The sequence below is a fragment of the Schistosoma haematobium genome, chromosome 3, assembly GCF_000699445.3.
Source record: "Schistosoma haematobium chromosome 3, whole genome shotgun sequence".
NCBI lineage: Eukaryota > Metazoa > Platyhelminthes > Trematoda > Strigeidida > Schistosomatidae > Schistosoma > Schistosoma haematobium.
The window spans coordinates 4031348-4046626 of NC_067198.1; the positions used below are offsets into that span (position 1 = coordinate 4031348).

General features: G+C 36.2%; 1 protein-coding gene across 3 annotated transcripts; it reads left to right on the top strand.

Moving 5' to 3' along the window:
* The first annotated feature begins 283 nt into the window (after nt 1–283).
* Nucleotides 284–12622, top strand: MS3_00004839 (uncharacterized protein). 3 transcript variants are annotated; one of them, XM_051212808.1, is made up of 13 exons: nt 284–553; nt 1469–2199; nt 2291–2435; nt 2472–2561; nt 2619–2688; nt 2976–3068; nt 3622–3669; nt 4771–4826; nt 5862–5928; nt 7230–7307; nt 11119–11267; nt 12045–12173; nt 12223–12622. In XM_051212808.1, exons 2-13 carry the CDS (start codon nt 2195–2197, stop codon nt 12358–12360), a joined length of 1068 nt encoding a protein of 355 aa, XP_051068727.1. In that variant the 5' UTR covers nt 284–553; nt 1469–2194; the 3' UTR covers nt 12361–12622. The 3 variants fall into 3 exon arrangements, with proteins under 3 accessions (XP_051068727.1, XP_051068726.1, XP_051068725.1); XM_051212807.1 differs by having other exon boundaries at nt 4771–6387; XM_051212806.1 differs by lacking the exons at nt 4771–4826; nt 5862–5928 and having other exon boundaries at nt 11119–12173.
* Nucleotides 12623–15279: the final 2657 nt, after the last annotated feature.

A 15279-nucleotide genomic window follows, 5' to 3' on the forward strand; every position in this document is an offset into this window, starting at 1 on the left:
CAACCAAGATGCAGTTCGACCCCAGGAAAGCACGCTATTAAAAAGGGGAGGAGTGTTGAGGACGATAGATCCCAAAAACTCATATATTGTAATGTTATTTTATCAATTAACTTATCGATTAAATGTTTAAATATTTTAATGGCAGTCAATTGATGAACTTATTGATTAAATAGCAGTCTATTGACGAACTTATTGATTAATGTTAAAAAATGTTCCATGACAATATCGATATAAATATTTGTATAAATACGCCTGATTTGTGTGTCTGATTGACCTGACCTGGTATCTGCTGGTTGCTTGCAGAATAAACTTCTACGTCTTGCCAAGACTTCTTGATTGAGTTATCTGACTAGGGAACAACGAACCAGAATAGCCTATCGAGTCGCTGAATCCTTGATCCTTTGTTCCGTTCCGAATGAGCCGAATCAGTGATTGCATTCAAGCTTAATGAACCTAACAATTTTATCGCTACAAAAATCACTCAGCATACATAAAAAAAGAGAAATTAAAATGTTTGTTATTGGCCGAAGCAACACCTTCTATGAACTTCCAGGTAAAATATTTGCTTTTACTTCAGTTTGGTTTTAGAAATGCAGCAATCTTTTGTAAAAATGAAAGTCTGATTCATCGGTATTCTGTATGCATAAGGGATTGTCAGCCAAATAAGCACATCATTAGAATGCAACATTGTTTATTCTAACTGAGATCAATATATGGTTCACTACACTATAGATAATACTATATAGTTTCATTGATTAGATAGAATATGGTGATCAACGACAAGAAAGTATAATTACTGATATTTCTGTAAACAACTGAGGTCAACATACAGATATTTGCAAATCACGCTATCAGATAATTTACACTATTTTTATTACCATTACTTAAAATAAATTTTTTCTCATACGTAAACGCGTACATGGATTCTAATGTGTAAACGTCTCGTTCTACCAGAAGATCTGCAAAGAGGAAGATATGAATGAAACGGATAGTTAATATCCATAAAAATCACATTTTTTGGGCTTTCGCAAGACTTCGAATATCTGCCGACAACCATATAAATAATGATCTCAATAGATTCATTGCACACTTTGTTAACTGTCTTTAGCGCTCTTCAGAATAGCCTTAAGTCACAAGCTTTTTGAGCAAAGATGGATGGTGGCTAGCAATGTAATCCGGGGCGTGCATTTCGGCTGACGAGTCTTAAATAGGACGAAAAGCGCGTCAAACTGGATTCCACTGCTAGCCACCATACATCTTTAGTCAAATTATACTCTTCCTGAGCACAATAACTGATTTACACTATTATATGCACAAATGGAATGTGGGAACAATCCAATGAAATATCAAGATTGAAATCATTCGTCACTTTTTGTATTATCAACTTCATTAGTTTTCAGATATAACAATCACTATTGTAACTACAAATCTGTGTCTCATTCAAAAAATTATTCTCAATTTCTTACAGTTTACTTTCAATGAAATGCATCGTCTTTCTTTTATTACAATCAGTGGCGAGTTTAATCTACGTAACTGAATACATTCTATTACACCTCTACGTGATCAATAAGACATACTTCTAATCAATTTTGTCAGAACATCTACTAACAGTCAGTGGCATAATGTGGTGTATAAATGGAATAGTTGCGGATTCGTCCAGAAGTTACAATTTCATATTAACCGATGATGATATCGTTTTACCGAATCTTTTTTTGAAATAGAATTCGAGTGTAAAAGTGTAAACTTTTACAATCAAAGTAGTTTGTGCTACTTTCATTCTAAACAAGCACATCAAACAATGAAACGTTGACAACCGATAAACAGATTAGCATAGGCAACAATCTGTTTATTCGCAAACACATGAGCACACAGTTTGGAATACTAGTTAGTCAATCACCCAGTTTAGAATGCTGTTAATCAGACCCGAGAGACGTTGCATCAATAAGTGTCAGGAATGTCAACCAACGGTGGATAAATATCAGCCCATGTTCTCAATAGCTAGAAGAATATTGAATAACAATGAGTTCATCTAACACCATGATTGGTTAACAATGAACATATGATTTTATCAAATATGATCTTCTCAATGGTCACTTTGAATCATCGAATCATGAAGAAACAATAAATCACTTTAAAAGTATATATGAACCTGACAATTTCTATTAGAAGTTGACTTACTACATTGAACGAGAAGATGAGGTGAGTGTTAGTCATAGTAAAAGGGGGTAGCATACGAATTGACATTTGATTAATTGAGATAACGTTGTTTTCTTCATTTGGACAATTTTAGATACAATTTCTCTTCTGGTCTATCGATAACACTTTGTTTTATCGCTGTCTTGTTTTACGAATTCTTCGACTGTCAAGACATCTGTCAACAACCTCAATTAAAGGACTATAAAAAAGTAGTTTATGAAAATGGTTCATATCTAAATGTAAGTAATCAGTTAGATTCTATGTCTCATATTCAGTCTCATCATTATAATTACTCAATGCGAGTTAGACTTGATCAGCCTAATCCACTTGTGAATTGCAGTCTCAAAAAATTCTCTTTGAATGAAGTGAGTTGACTACATTTTTTAGTGAAGGTAATTATGCATATGTTTGCCTCCTTTTAGATAGTTACACCGAAATTCTCATTCAAATATTACGATAGTGACGTTCATGTTTTTGATGTTTTTTCGGATGGTAAGTGAATAATTGTCTTTGAGCTATACACGTTACTGAGTTTTCTTGATCACAGTTCATTTTATGAATCACAGTTGATTGAATTTTTTCAAAAACTCAGTTCTATGCTTTTTCGACATCCAACATTTCATTGAATATCTTTTCTTGCTCAATGGTGTCAATAGCGATCACAGCAAACCAAATACATTTCATGCAATTCATTTAAACCTCTAGTTTATTTCAATCTCTTTTATTCATTCAATGTGAAATTGTCAATGAAGTTGTATGTTTTCATTAAACACATACAGGTTACATACTTATGAGAAGTGGTATCTACCTCGGACAATTTTCAATTTTTACATCAGACAACTTTGATCGTGAATTTGAAGTTTTGGAAAGGGGTGAGTTCATATATCATTCAGTTATCGTTTGTTTTGTTTCTTTTTCTTACATTGATTTCGCATAAATGATTCAGTATTTAATTTGGTTATCACACATGAGCTGACCAAAACACAGTGATTGCTTTGTTTTTGTGATTTTTGTATAGAAATTGTGTTTACAACACCTAGGACATCAAAGTTACATTTATTCATTTTGGTCAGTTATAACAATTGATGAATTACAAAATCTCTGAAATGATTTTGTATGCGTATTGTCGAATAGATAATAAACGTCTTTTGCTCACTCGAAAGCTCCTAGAACAACAATTACGGGAGAGAATTATTCTTATCAGTTGATTGGATTGAAACACTCATCATATCAATGAAATGATAATATTCCTTTAAACCTCCTAATAAGAGATGATTGAGCATTCATCCAAACCGGTCCATTTTAATCTCGGAAGATGATCACTTGTGTGTAAAGGCAGTCCATATTAAAACGTACAATTATTGAAAAAGATAGATATTCACAAGACAGGTATTAAAACATCTATTTTGAATTTCTTCATTTCAGATGAATTATTCGCTGCCCGATGGTTCTATAAAGTAGATAATGTTACACGTAAGTCAGCATTGAATGATTGTTTGATCACATGCGAAATCTAAACACCTACATTTTCACTTACTATGGTTACTCACAGTTTGTGTGATTCGATTCTTCTCAGAAACTGACAAAGCTATAATTTGTTACTATCCTGGGAAATAAGGGTAAGAATTTCATGTGAAATCCAATCACCATTTGACTACGTTGATTAAGACTTGAAGAACAGTTGACGGAAACTGGAAGAGATCAGGTTTGACGAGTAATAAATTGATCATCATAGATGAATTAAGTCACGAACTCAATCCACTTGTGGAATAACGAATGCAGAGATTCAGTTTCGTTCACAGGCTTCAATGAAACTCGATGAAAAATGTGTGTTTCAAAATAGATGGATTGTGTTAAGTGTTCGAGACAAAGCCATTTCTGTGCACAACACATTCACCTACACATCCATTCATCACATAGTCATTCCCGAATATTACAAATTCGAAATAAGAAATCGTTAAGACGATATATCCTAAGCTATTCGTTTCTCATCTACAATAAATAGACACTATGGTCAGAATGAGCTGGTCAATTGAAATAACCATATGTTGAGCAACCCACTAAATGTTCAAGTTCCATTTGCAAACAAACACTTCACAGCTCATGCCGTATTTACTTGTAGTCGAATATTCCATGTGTCTTTATAGAAAACATTGCGTACGTGTAAATACCTCTCCGACTACCAGACCTTGATGGAAATCCTTTCGACTTTTTGTTTCATTATTAATAATAATAATACAACCCAGGACAGGGTTGGGTGGCGATTGCTCGTGAGCAGCCCATGTTCCTTTACGAGGAGTAACAGGCGTAAGTAGGTAAGTAATACAGCTTCAGAAACAATGCATTTGAAATTCGTTTTGAAGGATGCATGCTTGTTTTACTCACATGACGTTCACTCGAATGCAATTATCAGGGCTTAAAATGAAGAAAGACTTTTGGATAACGCGGTAAACACCCAGTGAAATCTTATCATTTTGTGAGTAGGCATGCACTGTGTTACACTTGGTAATAAGTTGCTCAATAAATGTCTCTCGAATTCCAATTATCAATAGTCATTTATTGTTGAGGTTACAGGCACGATAACTGGTCTGATACATCCGAGTAGGAAGATATCTATCTATTATGAGGACGTAAGTTGCACAATTGAATGGATATATAATTTTGTTTCAAGTAGTTCTGATTATTCTACTATTTCATAATAATCAATACTGTCACATGTATCAGTTTAAATTGGACACGATAGAAAGTGATTAAAATTTTGTTATGTGCAAGCAGACAATTTGACACTATTGGTAACCTTGCAATGGCACACATTATTCAAGCAATTGTTGAAAACAGTAAACAATTAGCAAGCAGATGCTATCAGAAGAAACAACTATGTCTTCATGCCAAATGGTAACAAACAGTATATGTTAGAGCACTTTATAGAAAGAGTCGCATTCTGCCAGGCTATATTTCATCTTCTGAAGATTAGTTATTCAGAACATTCACTGTCGGACATTCCAAGCACAGCATCCTTGCAGTTATTCACAATCAAATTTCAATCCAAATGGCGTAGTTGTTCATTTCACAGAGTGTCACCTTATTCCATGTGATTTGGCCACCCGTTCGAATATCTGAACTAACTGTTCCTCACATCAACATGTCTCAACAGGTTGCCTCTCTCTTGTTTATTTCATCACATCTTTCCGTCTATCAATCGCATAACCCATTTAAGTGCGCTTATGAAAGACTCACGATTTTACGTCTTACAACGTACAAAAAGTGCAATCAAAGATATTGTGATGGATGTCAGTATGCATTGAAAAAATTATCATTGTTCTGATGTGCATTCCTGAACTGATAACATTCAACTGGTGATCGCTGAATATGCTATAGTCAGAATACATGAAGAAATAAGGGAAGGAAACTTGTTTAAATACTTTGTGCTGAGAATCGCATATTGTGCCAAAAATATAATAATGAACAAAGCCACAAGACAGAAGTTGACAACTGAAGTAATTCAAAATAACTCTGTAGATTGAATGGAACACATCTTTATGACAACTGAGATTATCAGTGTGGTTGCGTGTCTTTAAATAAGATAATCCGATTGATAACACATAAGTTCGGTAATTAATTGGTTAACAGATCTTCACCATAAGCTTAAATACGCTTTTTTTCAGATTCCTACGCAAATTACAAAAAGTGTGCTGCAACCGGAATTCCTCGGTTCATTTCAGTGTGAAACAAGTAGGAAACATTTAAACGAATGTTGTTAACATTTTGATGTACGGTGATATATATCATCAATCATAAGTATGATGAAACTCACTTAACCAGATGTCTCGAGTAAAATAACCAAGTTGTATGACTATCTACATCGCAAAAGTGTGAACGGTAATTCAGAGTCATCTCCCGCTTATGGTTACGGATTGACTGATCAAGGCAGGGATATGTGAATGACGGTATTATTCAGAAAATATATCCACTGATTTATTCACTTACTCACTCACAGTACTACAATCACACTTGCAGTCCTCAATCACAACATCACTTATTGTATGAGGAAGTGTGCTTTGTGTGAAACAAAAATGAACGTGTGATACTTGGAACTGACATTTCATTTATAAAATGCTCAATCGTCATGGTTCGATGAGATAGTCGTTTGTTCTTGAAAGATGAATCTGAGTTTGGAGACAAACGATGAGTGTAAGTGATTAGGTTGTATAAAGTGTTTTTGATTGAACGTCAGAAAATGCACTAAATGTTTGGTCAAGCTGTATATACTGATCAATTGAAGCGTATTAGTAGATCATTGAACAGTGAAGATAATTTCCACTTTTCTATTGTATGTTTAGATCCTCCCATCGGTGTTTTGGACTGCGATTGATCTGTCTTATTGATGTATGTGCATCCTGTGAGGATTGTTTCGATGTTGCCTTAGGTCACAAGCATTGTTACCAAAGAAGGATAGTGAACAGGAGTGGGGTCGATTGCAGTCCCAATCATCAACGGGACAATCCAGCAAACAATACGGAAGTGAATCAGATCTTCACCTCATTACAGAAGCCGATGGGTATCTGGAATAAATATTTAACGGGACAGCGTTTGAATGCAATGGTTTCGGAATCCAATCTCATTGTGGTCATCAACTGTAAGATGCATGTATATCAAGCTGCCATGTCATAAATAGGAAGTAATGCTAGTCGACTATTTCACTGCTAGTCATCATTCCTTTTCGGTTTGAACATCTTTGTGTTACCTGTTTGTACTTCGAAATATGAAAAATTGCTTGACGAACTAGTCGTAATGTTTGCACATGTTGGACTGAATACGTCTTTATTTCACCGGTTGAAAATTAATCACTTGCGGAATACAGAGCAGTATAAACCACAATTTATGGGGATGTTGTGTGGTCATCACTGTATTCATTATGAGAAATGTTTCAGTTTCTTATTTTGATCACTCCTTATATGATGCATACCACTTGTCCTACTTAAAATAGTAATCAACATTTTTGGTGTCTTTTTCTTTTCAATTTATCACACAAGATGAAACGAGACATGAAATATTTGTTGATCCGAAATGGATCAGAAGTGGCACTTTATTGGAGTTTGAAGCCATCGGGAGTATGTTAAACCTTATTTAATCACCATTAACTACTTTTACACTTGAATGCGTCACTTTTGTTTCAACAAATTGAAAATTCTATTTGTAACTTTATTCAGCTATTATATAATTTCGCGGCATTCATCTCAAGTGATGTTTCATTCATCATTAATGAATATGTCTACTTATTGTTGAATAGAAAAATGATTAAGGATCCATTTTGAACTAACTGTAGAATCTTCCCTTTACTCACACATTTGATCACAAAACGAATAGTGATATGATATTACTTTCAAAAAAGAATAAGCGTCAGTTAGTTGAATGTGCATCGACGTAGAAGCGTCCGATTTTATTTCGATTCATGTGATATTGAATTTTCCTGAGACATTGAAATTGCTGGAACACTTCGTGTGATCATAAGTTCCTTGAGAACGATTGCCTAATTTCCGAAATCTCTTCTTTGTCACACATGTTCGATAAATTGAGCGTTTAACCAAGTCACGTCTCAAAATTACAATCTATCATAGTGGGTTCCAGCATTAAGTTCACAGTGCGAAAATGTGTTCTTTCTCATGAATATGTACACTGAATAACTACAAATATTTTTCAGTTCACTATGTGGTGAACTATTGAAAACTAATTTGAAAACTGTGAGAATCATTTCATGATCTAAATATCAGATCTCCTTCAATATTCATCGACTGAAATACCACTTTTATCATTGATGAAATTTCATTGATCCAACTTGTCTGGTGCACTAACTGACAACACACAGACCAGAACACGGACATATACTACGATATCGTCGATCATACTAGGTCGACTGAAATCTTTTCAACACAAGTGTCATTGGTGATTGAAAAAACAATGTCACACTTCCTTTGTTGTTCGACTGAATTAACATAATTGAAAATGAATTATTGGCTTAGGAAAAACTGACTTTCTTGTATTGATTTCAACCGCAATACTGATATCACGAAAAAAAGCACAATCATGTAAAATTCAATTCGTAAGCTTTGCTGAGCCTACCGACAGCATCGTGTGTACATGTCTGAATGTAAACGGTTATTACTTACTTACTTAGTTACTCCTGTTACTAAGTAAGTAATTGAGCTTAGACCGCCGACCAGCATTCTCCAAACCACTTTATCCTGGGCCTTCCTTTCCAGTTCCATCCAATTTTTGTTCATTTTTCTCACATCTGCTTCCATTTCTCGGCGTCATATGTCCTCTGGTCTTCCTTGCCTCCTTTGTACTTCAGGATTCCATGTGAGAGCTTGCCTTGTGACGCAGTTGGGTGCTTTCCTCATTGTATGTCCTATCCACTTCCAACGCTTCTTCTTCATTTCCTCATCCACTGGAATTTGGTTTGTTCTATCCCACAGCAAGTTGTTGCTTATAGTGTTTGGCTATGGATCCGAAGTATTTTGTGTAGACAGTTGTTAATAAACACCTAAATATTCTGGATGATGGCTTCGTAGTTCTCCAGGTCTCCACCCTATACAGTAGAACTGTCTTGACATTTGAATTGAAAATTCGGACCTCGGTGTTGGTTGATAAATGTTTTGAGTTTCAGATGTTCTTCAATTGTAAAGATATTGCTCTTGATTTGCCGATCCGCGCCTTCACATCTGCATCAGATTCACCGTGTTCACTAATGATGCCACCCGAATATGTAAAGGGTTTTACATCCTACAAATCTTGTCCGTCAATTGTGATTGGTTTGGTGCATGCTGTGCTGTTTCGGAGAATCTTGCTTTTCTCTTTGCGCATATTGCGACTTACTGCTGCTGAGGCTGGTGCTAAACTGGCCGTCTTCTCCAGCATTTGTAGTTGCGTGTGCCATAGAAGAGCCAGAGCATCTGTGAAGTCTAGATTGTCCAGCTGCATCCAATTTGTCCACTGTATCCCATGATTCCGCTCAGATGTTGACATCTGCTTGATCCAGTCGATCACCAGGAGAAAGAGGAAGAGTGAGAGTAAGCAACCTTGCCTGAAACCGGTTTTTACTTCGAACTAGTCTGTCAATTGTCCTTCATTCATGATTTTACAGTTTAATCCATCATAGGAATTCTATATGATATTGACTATCTTCTGAGGCATGTCGTAGTGTTGAAGAAGCTTCCATGGCGTTGTCCTATCCACGCTATCAAGTGCTTTTTCGTAGTCAATGAAGTTGATGTAGAGTGATGAGTTACATTCAATTGATTGTTCCACAATGATCCGTAGTGTTGCGATTTGGTCTGTACGCGGTCGATACCTACGGAATCTAACCCGTTGGTCTTGAAGTTGGGCGTCTTCAGAGTCCTTCATTCTTTTCAGTAATACTCTGTTGAAGACGTTTCCCGGTAATGAGAGAAGAGTGACACTCCTGTAGTTATCACACTTGCTGAGATCGACTTTCTTTGCTATTTTGATCAGAAGTCCTTCCTTCCAGTCTGTTGATACTTGTTCTTCATCTCAAATCTCACTGAAGAAAATGTGGAGTATCCTTGCAGTTGCCGCTACGTCTGCTTTCAGTGCCTCTGCTGAAATGTTGTCTAGTCCTGCTGCTTTGCCACTCTTGATTCGTCTGATGGCCATGCTGATTTCTTCAGTTGTTGGTGGGTCAACATCGATTGGGACGTCCGTGGGTGCTGCTTTGATGTTGGGTGGGTTCAGTGGAGCTGGTCGATTCAAGAGTTCTTTGAAGTGTTCTACCCACCTGTTTCGTTGTTCTTCAATGTTGGTGATTACCTCGCCGTCTTTGCTTTTCACTGGTCGTTCTGGTTTATGATAATTTCTAGCAAATTTCATTGTTGTGTCATACAGCTGTCTCATGTTTCCTTCTCTTGCAGCCTTTTCCGACGTCATTGCTAGAACTTCCACATATTTACGTTTGTCAGTCTTCATGCTCCTCTTCACTTGTTTGCTTACTTCTGTGTATTCAGCTTGTGCCTTGGCTTTTTCTGCTCTTGTTCGATAGGTATTGATTGCTGCCTTGCTGTTCCTCCTTTCTTGAATCTAATCCGGTGTGTCAACAGTGGTCCATTCCCTGTGATGGTGCTTCTTGTGGCCCAGAACCTCATGACATGTTGAAGTGATTGCCTCTTTTATCCCTTTTCGGTTCCTCGCCATATTAGTTTCCTCTCCATTGAGTAGATCATGTAAGGCCTGGAACTTATTGATGAGGGTTATCTTGAATTTGTTGAGTTTGCCAGTATCCCAAAGAAAAGCCGCATTAAAATTTCGTGATGTTGTCCGCCCCGTTGTCCAGTGCTTCTTGAGTTTCAACTTCGTCTTGACGACCAGCAAGTAACGACCTGATGCTATATCAGCTCATCCCTCGGTTCTCACATCCCCCATCGTCCTCCGGAACGTTTTGCTGGTGCACATATGGTCGATTTGGTTCTGTGTAGTGCGATCCGGTGAAGTCCATGTGGTTTTGTGAATGCATTTATGTGGGAATATAGTGGCACCTGTGACCAGTTTACTGAAGGGACATAGGTTTGCAAATATTCCACCATTTTCGTTCCTTCCTCCTATTCCATGTCGTCTCATATCCGGTGTTGTCCCTTCCAACCTAGGAGTTTAAATCTCCCATAAGAATGGTCAGTAAACACTGAATGAAATTCATCAAATTCGCCCGTCGAATTTCATCCTTCATACTTGAGTGAAATTAAAAGTGGACTGAATATTGCATCATGTATCGTGATAACCATTTCCCAGTGAATGAAAACGTCACTTATTTCCGTAATCACCATCATATCAATGAGTTGCAGTTACATGTTTTATAATCCTCTTTTCTTTTGTTTAATGACTTGAAACGAAAACATCTCACTCTTTTCACAGCAACTTGTGCAAAATACAACTCGACTAAAGCATGTCAAAGCGCATCAACATCGAATGTGACATGCATTTGGTGTGAAAAAGCTAACACATGCATTGAAAGTAATGATCAGAATACTCATCAGCTTAAAGTAAATGATTGCCGTGTTGAGGTAAGTACTTGTTAAATTTCACAGGTCGTTTTCGATACCATCACATTCCACAATTTGAGTAAGCAGATTTACTCGCAAACATATTTTAGTGCTACGAATAAGAACTGAATTGTATTCTTCTCTGAGTGACTAAGTTAATGCTTTGTATGCGTTGATGAGATCTAATTAGATATGAGTATAAATCTTTCTTACCGTGGAAACAGTAAACAATGGCTTGAAGCGTTGCTTAACACTAATGCTTGAAAACGTAATAATAACTTTTTATCTCATTAAATGTGTGGTTATTTCAGAAATCCAAAATGAAACCGTCTACCTATGTGGATTGTTACAAAATACCAATGAAATCTGCTTGAGTGAAGAAATTATGTAATATGTTTTAATAACTAATGAGAGTTTGTTTACTCCCATTGCTGAAGTCGAGAGCAAGGATTTCTGATTTTCTGCATGTACGTATTTATGTAACCCGGATGGATTGTTTCGATAATGCCGTCAATTATAAATTCACGATTTAAACTTGGATTGTGACTAGATGCGACAATCGGAACACAACTTTCATCAAAAAATAGAATCATCACTTAGGTGTAGGATAGTGTGTACTTATTGTATCATTTGTCAAATCGTTAGTTGACGTCAAATATGATTGAACAAGTGAAAATTGTATGACTATTTGATGAATTCTTCACTATCATCGTTACTGACAATACTGTATAAAGATTACAGTGTTAATTAATTAATATCTGATATTTAGTGATGGGTGCTACTGTTTCCTTTATTCAGAATAGCACGGATGTTAATGATTTGAGCACAGCAACACCAATCAAACACATTGAAACAACTTTGGGGATCACCGAAATTCAGGTCAGTGAAAAATTGAAGGAAACTACCGGAGACACTTATCAATACTCGGTAAATTTTAGTATTTAGTAATAAATGCTACCGTTTTGTTTTTCCCCAGATTATGACTACCCAAATAACCAAAGAGAATAACCGGGACCAATCGTTTCAATGTTTACATATTTTGATACCCTTGACGGTCTCCTTTTTTACTGTCTGCATCGGTTGTCTTATTTGGAGATGGTTGTATAAGAAGTAGTAAAGTTGTTCATGATTCTCAGAAACGTCTTATATTTTGTTCTTCTTATTCTGACCAAGTTGTTTCTATTCTGTATTTCATTAGAAAACTTTAGATTTATTTATTCATTTCAGTAATTTAGACAATTTCTTTATGGATTCATGTACCATTCTTAGCTGATTAACGTATTAACTGGTGGAATACTGTTGATAAAACACCAAACATGGTTCCCTATATTTGCGTCATTGTTTTCACTCAATAAATAATGATTTGTTTCACAAGCGTTCTACATTTTATTTGTAAATTAGTAGTCCTGTATGTACGTGATTTCGTGATAATTGGAATCACCAATGAGTCCGATGTGAATGTCTATTTTGTTGAAGATTTATGACCGAATAATATCACTAGGAATCACCGACAGTCATTAAGTTGAGATTTTCTGTCAGAAAACCCTACCACTACATAATTAAGCGATTCCATCGATCATTACTTGGTTATTCACTGTTCAGTAAATGCTGGGTGATGAACTATTTTTAACTTTGTGTTATGTAGATTGATTATGATTCCTTCCATGATTTTAATGTCTACATGAGCCATATGCCGTCAACAGTTTCATTCAAAGTTTAGTCTTTAGAAAGGCCCAAAGTAGAGTTGGCTTTAACAGCTTCATATAACAATCCAATGCTTTGATTAAAGTGTTGATAGCTGCGTTTGTTAAGTGCTGTAAAAAGATAATACCTCAGTGTTGCACAATGAACCTCAGTTTTTCTGGTACACGTACTCCGCAGTTGACGCAGAAGATACTTTTCTATCGACTTCACTATTCTAAAGCGTGCTATGAAGCTGATTTAATGGGTAATGATTTTCAGATTGCTAGCTGCGGGACAAAAGTCATACTTTGGACATCTACCGAAGATTGTTTTAACTGGTGGTGAACTTTAAAATTACTCACCATGTGTACATTCTGTATTTATTAACTTGTAACTCGGCCTAGATTGTAGAAAATAATCGGTGCTTTACACGTATACCGATTGGTATCAAGGAAGCTTGATACTCTAATCTGAAACGTAAGTTTCCAGTCTATTTTGCCAAGCGTGATGATATATCCACAAAGCCTGATCGATATTTTGCCATAGAATGAACGTTGATTCGCGTCGTATCAAACTATCTGACAGAATTGCCTTACAATACAGTGGTCGCAACCATGCAGACTTGATAATCAGATTGGGACACCCGGTTTCAGAGCAATCGTCTTGTGGGTGTAAGTTGTGCCCAAAAATTAGTCGCACCTCTGGAAAGTTTTACAAAACTAATACGTCTAACGAATTATCTACACGACTTGAATATCATAATTAATGGTGACACCTGAAGAAACGTTACTATAAAATGAGAAAATTCACTGTAGCTTTACAGTAACTGCAGTGTTCGTTCGAATTAGACAATCTCATATGGTGTAAGGCATCATTTAAGAGTTGACACGGAATAATAGTGACCTGAAGTTACAGAATAAACTTCCTCTTCTCGGTCAACGCATTTCAACACGCAAAATACAGACACCGCTTGGATTACGAGTAGCGAATGTAGAACCATCTTAAAGTTTATCAGTACTAATCATGTCAATAATTATAAAACCTTAAATAAAATTGATTCCAGAGTCATAGATATGAGCTATATCCCCAGAAAACCTACTTCATTCACTTATCTACAAATTAGTGGGATCACAACTGCCTTTAGGTAGCCTCAACTTTTCTATCATCTGAAGACTTTTTGATAAATCTTCTAGACAATCTCAAGCTTCACTTGTTCCTTGAGCCTATTTTATGATTACAGTCTGACATACCTAAAATCAATATTCAAAAGTCTACCGAATTCTCAGGCTATTGAAAACACACTGGCTCGAAATCAGATGTTTGGGCTGTAAACTACAAATCCTCATATCGGTTAACACTGAGTGGGGTGCTGTAGTTCGTCACAGAGTGGTGACCATGTTTTATTCTAATGAAAGTTTCGTATTCTTGTTTCTTTACGAATCGGATTTATCTGTATTCCTGTCTGCGCAAACCTCAGTGCACAAGACTATTTCCAACCTCCGACGAACCGACGACTGAAATGAATGTTGATGACACATAAAAATTGATTTGATGGAGATCGCTTAGTTTTCCTTAGAATACTCGATTAGCAGACAGTGAGTGAAGAAACTTTGACAGCAGGAAGTGTGATGAAAGACTTTGGTTCAGGAATCTTATTGAACTACTGAGCGAGCGAATAATAATATGTGTGACATGTATAGTGCGATGAATAAGGGCATCAAAAATATTCAAATTAATTTATAAAATGCGCTGCAAAGACAGTTTAAAGAAAGAGCGGACAGAGAACAATAGTGGTCCTGACCAGTATATTCAATAAGTGAGAACGTATGTAAATCTGGTACTGCCAACACAGCCTCCAGAATCTCTCTAACGATTATTCATAATCACTATATTTAACATACTCTTTCCAGTTTCCCCTTCTAATTGATACTCTTTATGTCTATACAGAAATGTCCTTTATTCTAAGTGTCACTTATCTGTCCACCTTTTCATTCAACCTCAATAAATTTCTTATTCGTCTTGTCTCTCTTTTCTAACTGACCTTGGTGTTTATTATTTACGAGAGAAAATTGGCTATAGTTATTCGCTATTAATTCGAATAAATGAAAAATATGCTTGCGCAAGGATGTCGTTACAATTAGGAAGGTGTAATTCTGATGTTTTGTGACTCGATGTAGGCTACTTCTTCTCAATAAATGAGTGGCCAAATGAAGGGAATTGCGGCGAGACTCTAATTTGTGGACGAGCCAATCAGAGGTGTTTTAGAGATTTCAAGGTTACTGCACCAACTTCAGTGCTTAGTGCTAACGTACGATTGGTTCACAGGGAAGTTTGTACAAAACGTGATAAC

Coding starts and splice junctions, on each gene's coding strand:
- MS3_00004839 (XM_051212808.1), top strand. Junction 2,689..2,975: donor TTTTGATGTTTTTTCGGATG/GTAAGTGAATAA, acceptor AAACACATACAG/GTTACATACTTATGAGAAGT. Junction 11,268..12,044: donor TAAATGATTGCCGTGTTGAG/GTAAGTACTTGT, acceptor TCCTTTATTCAG/AATAGCACGGATGTTAATGA.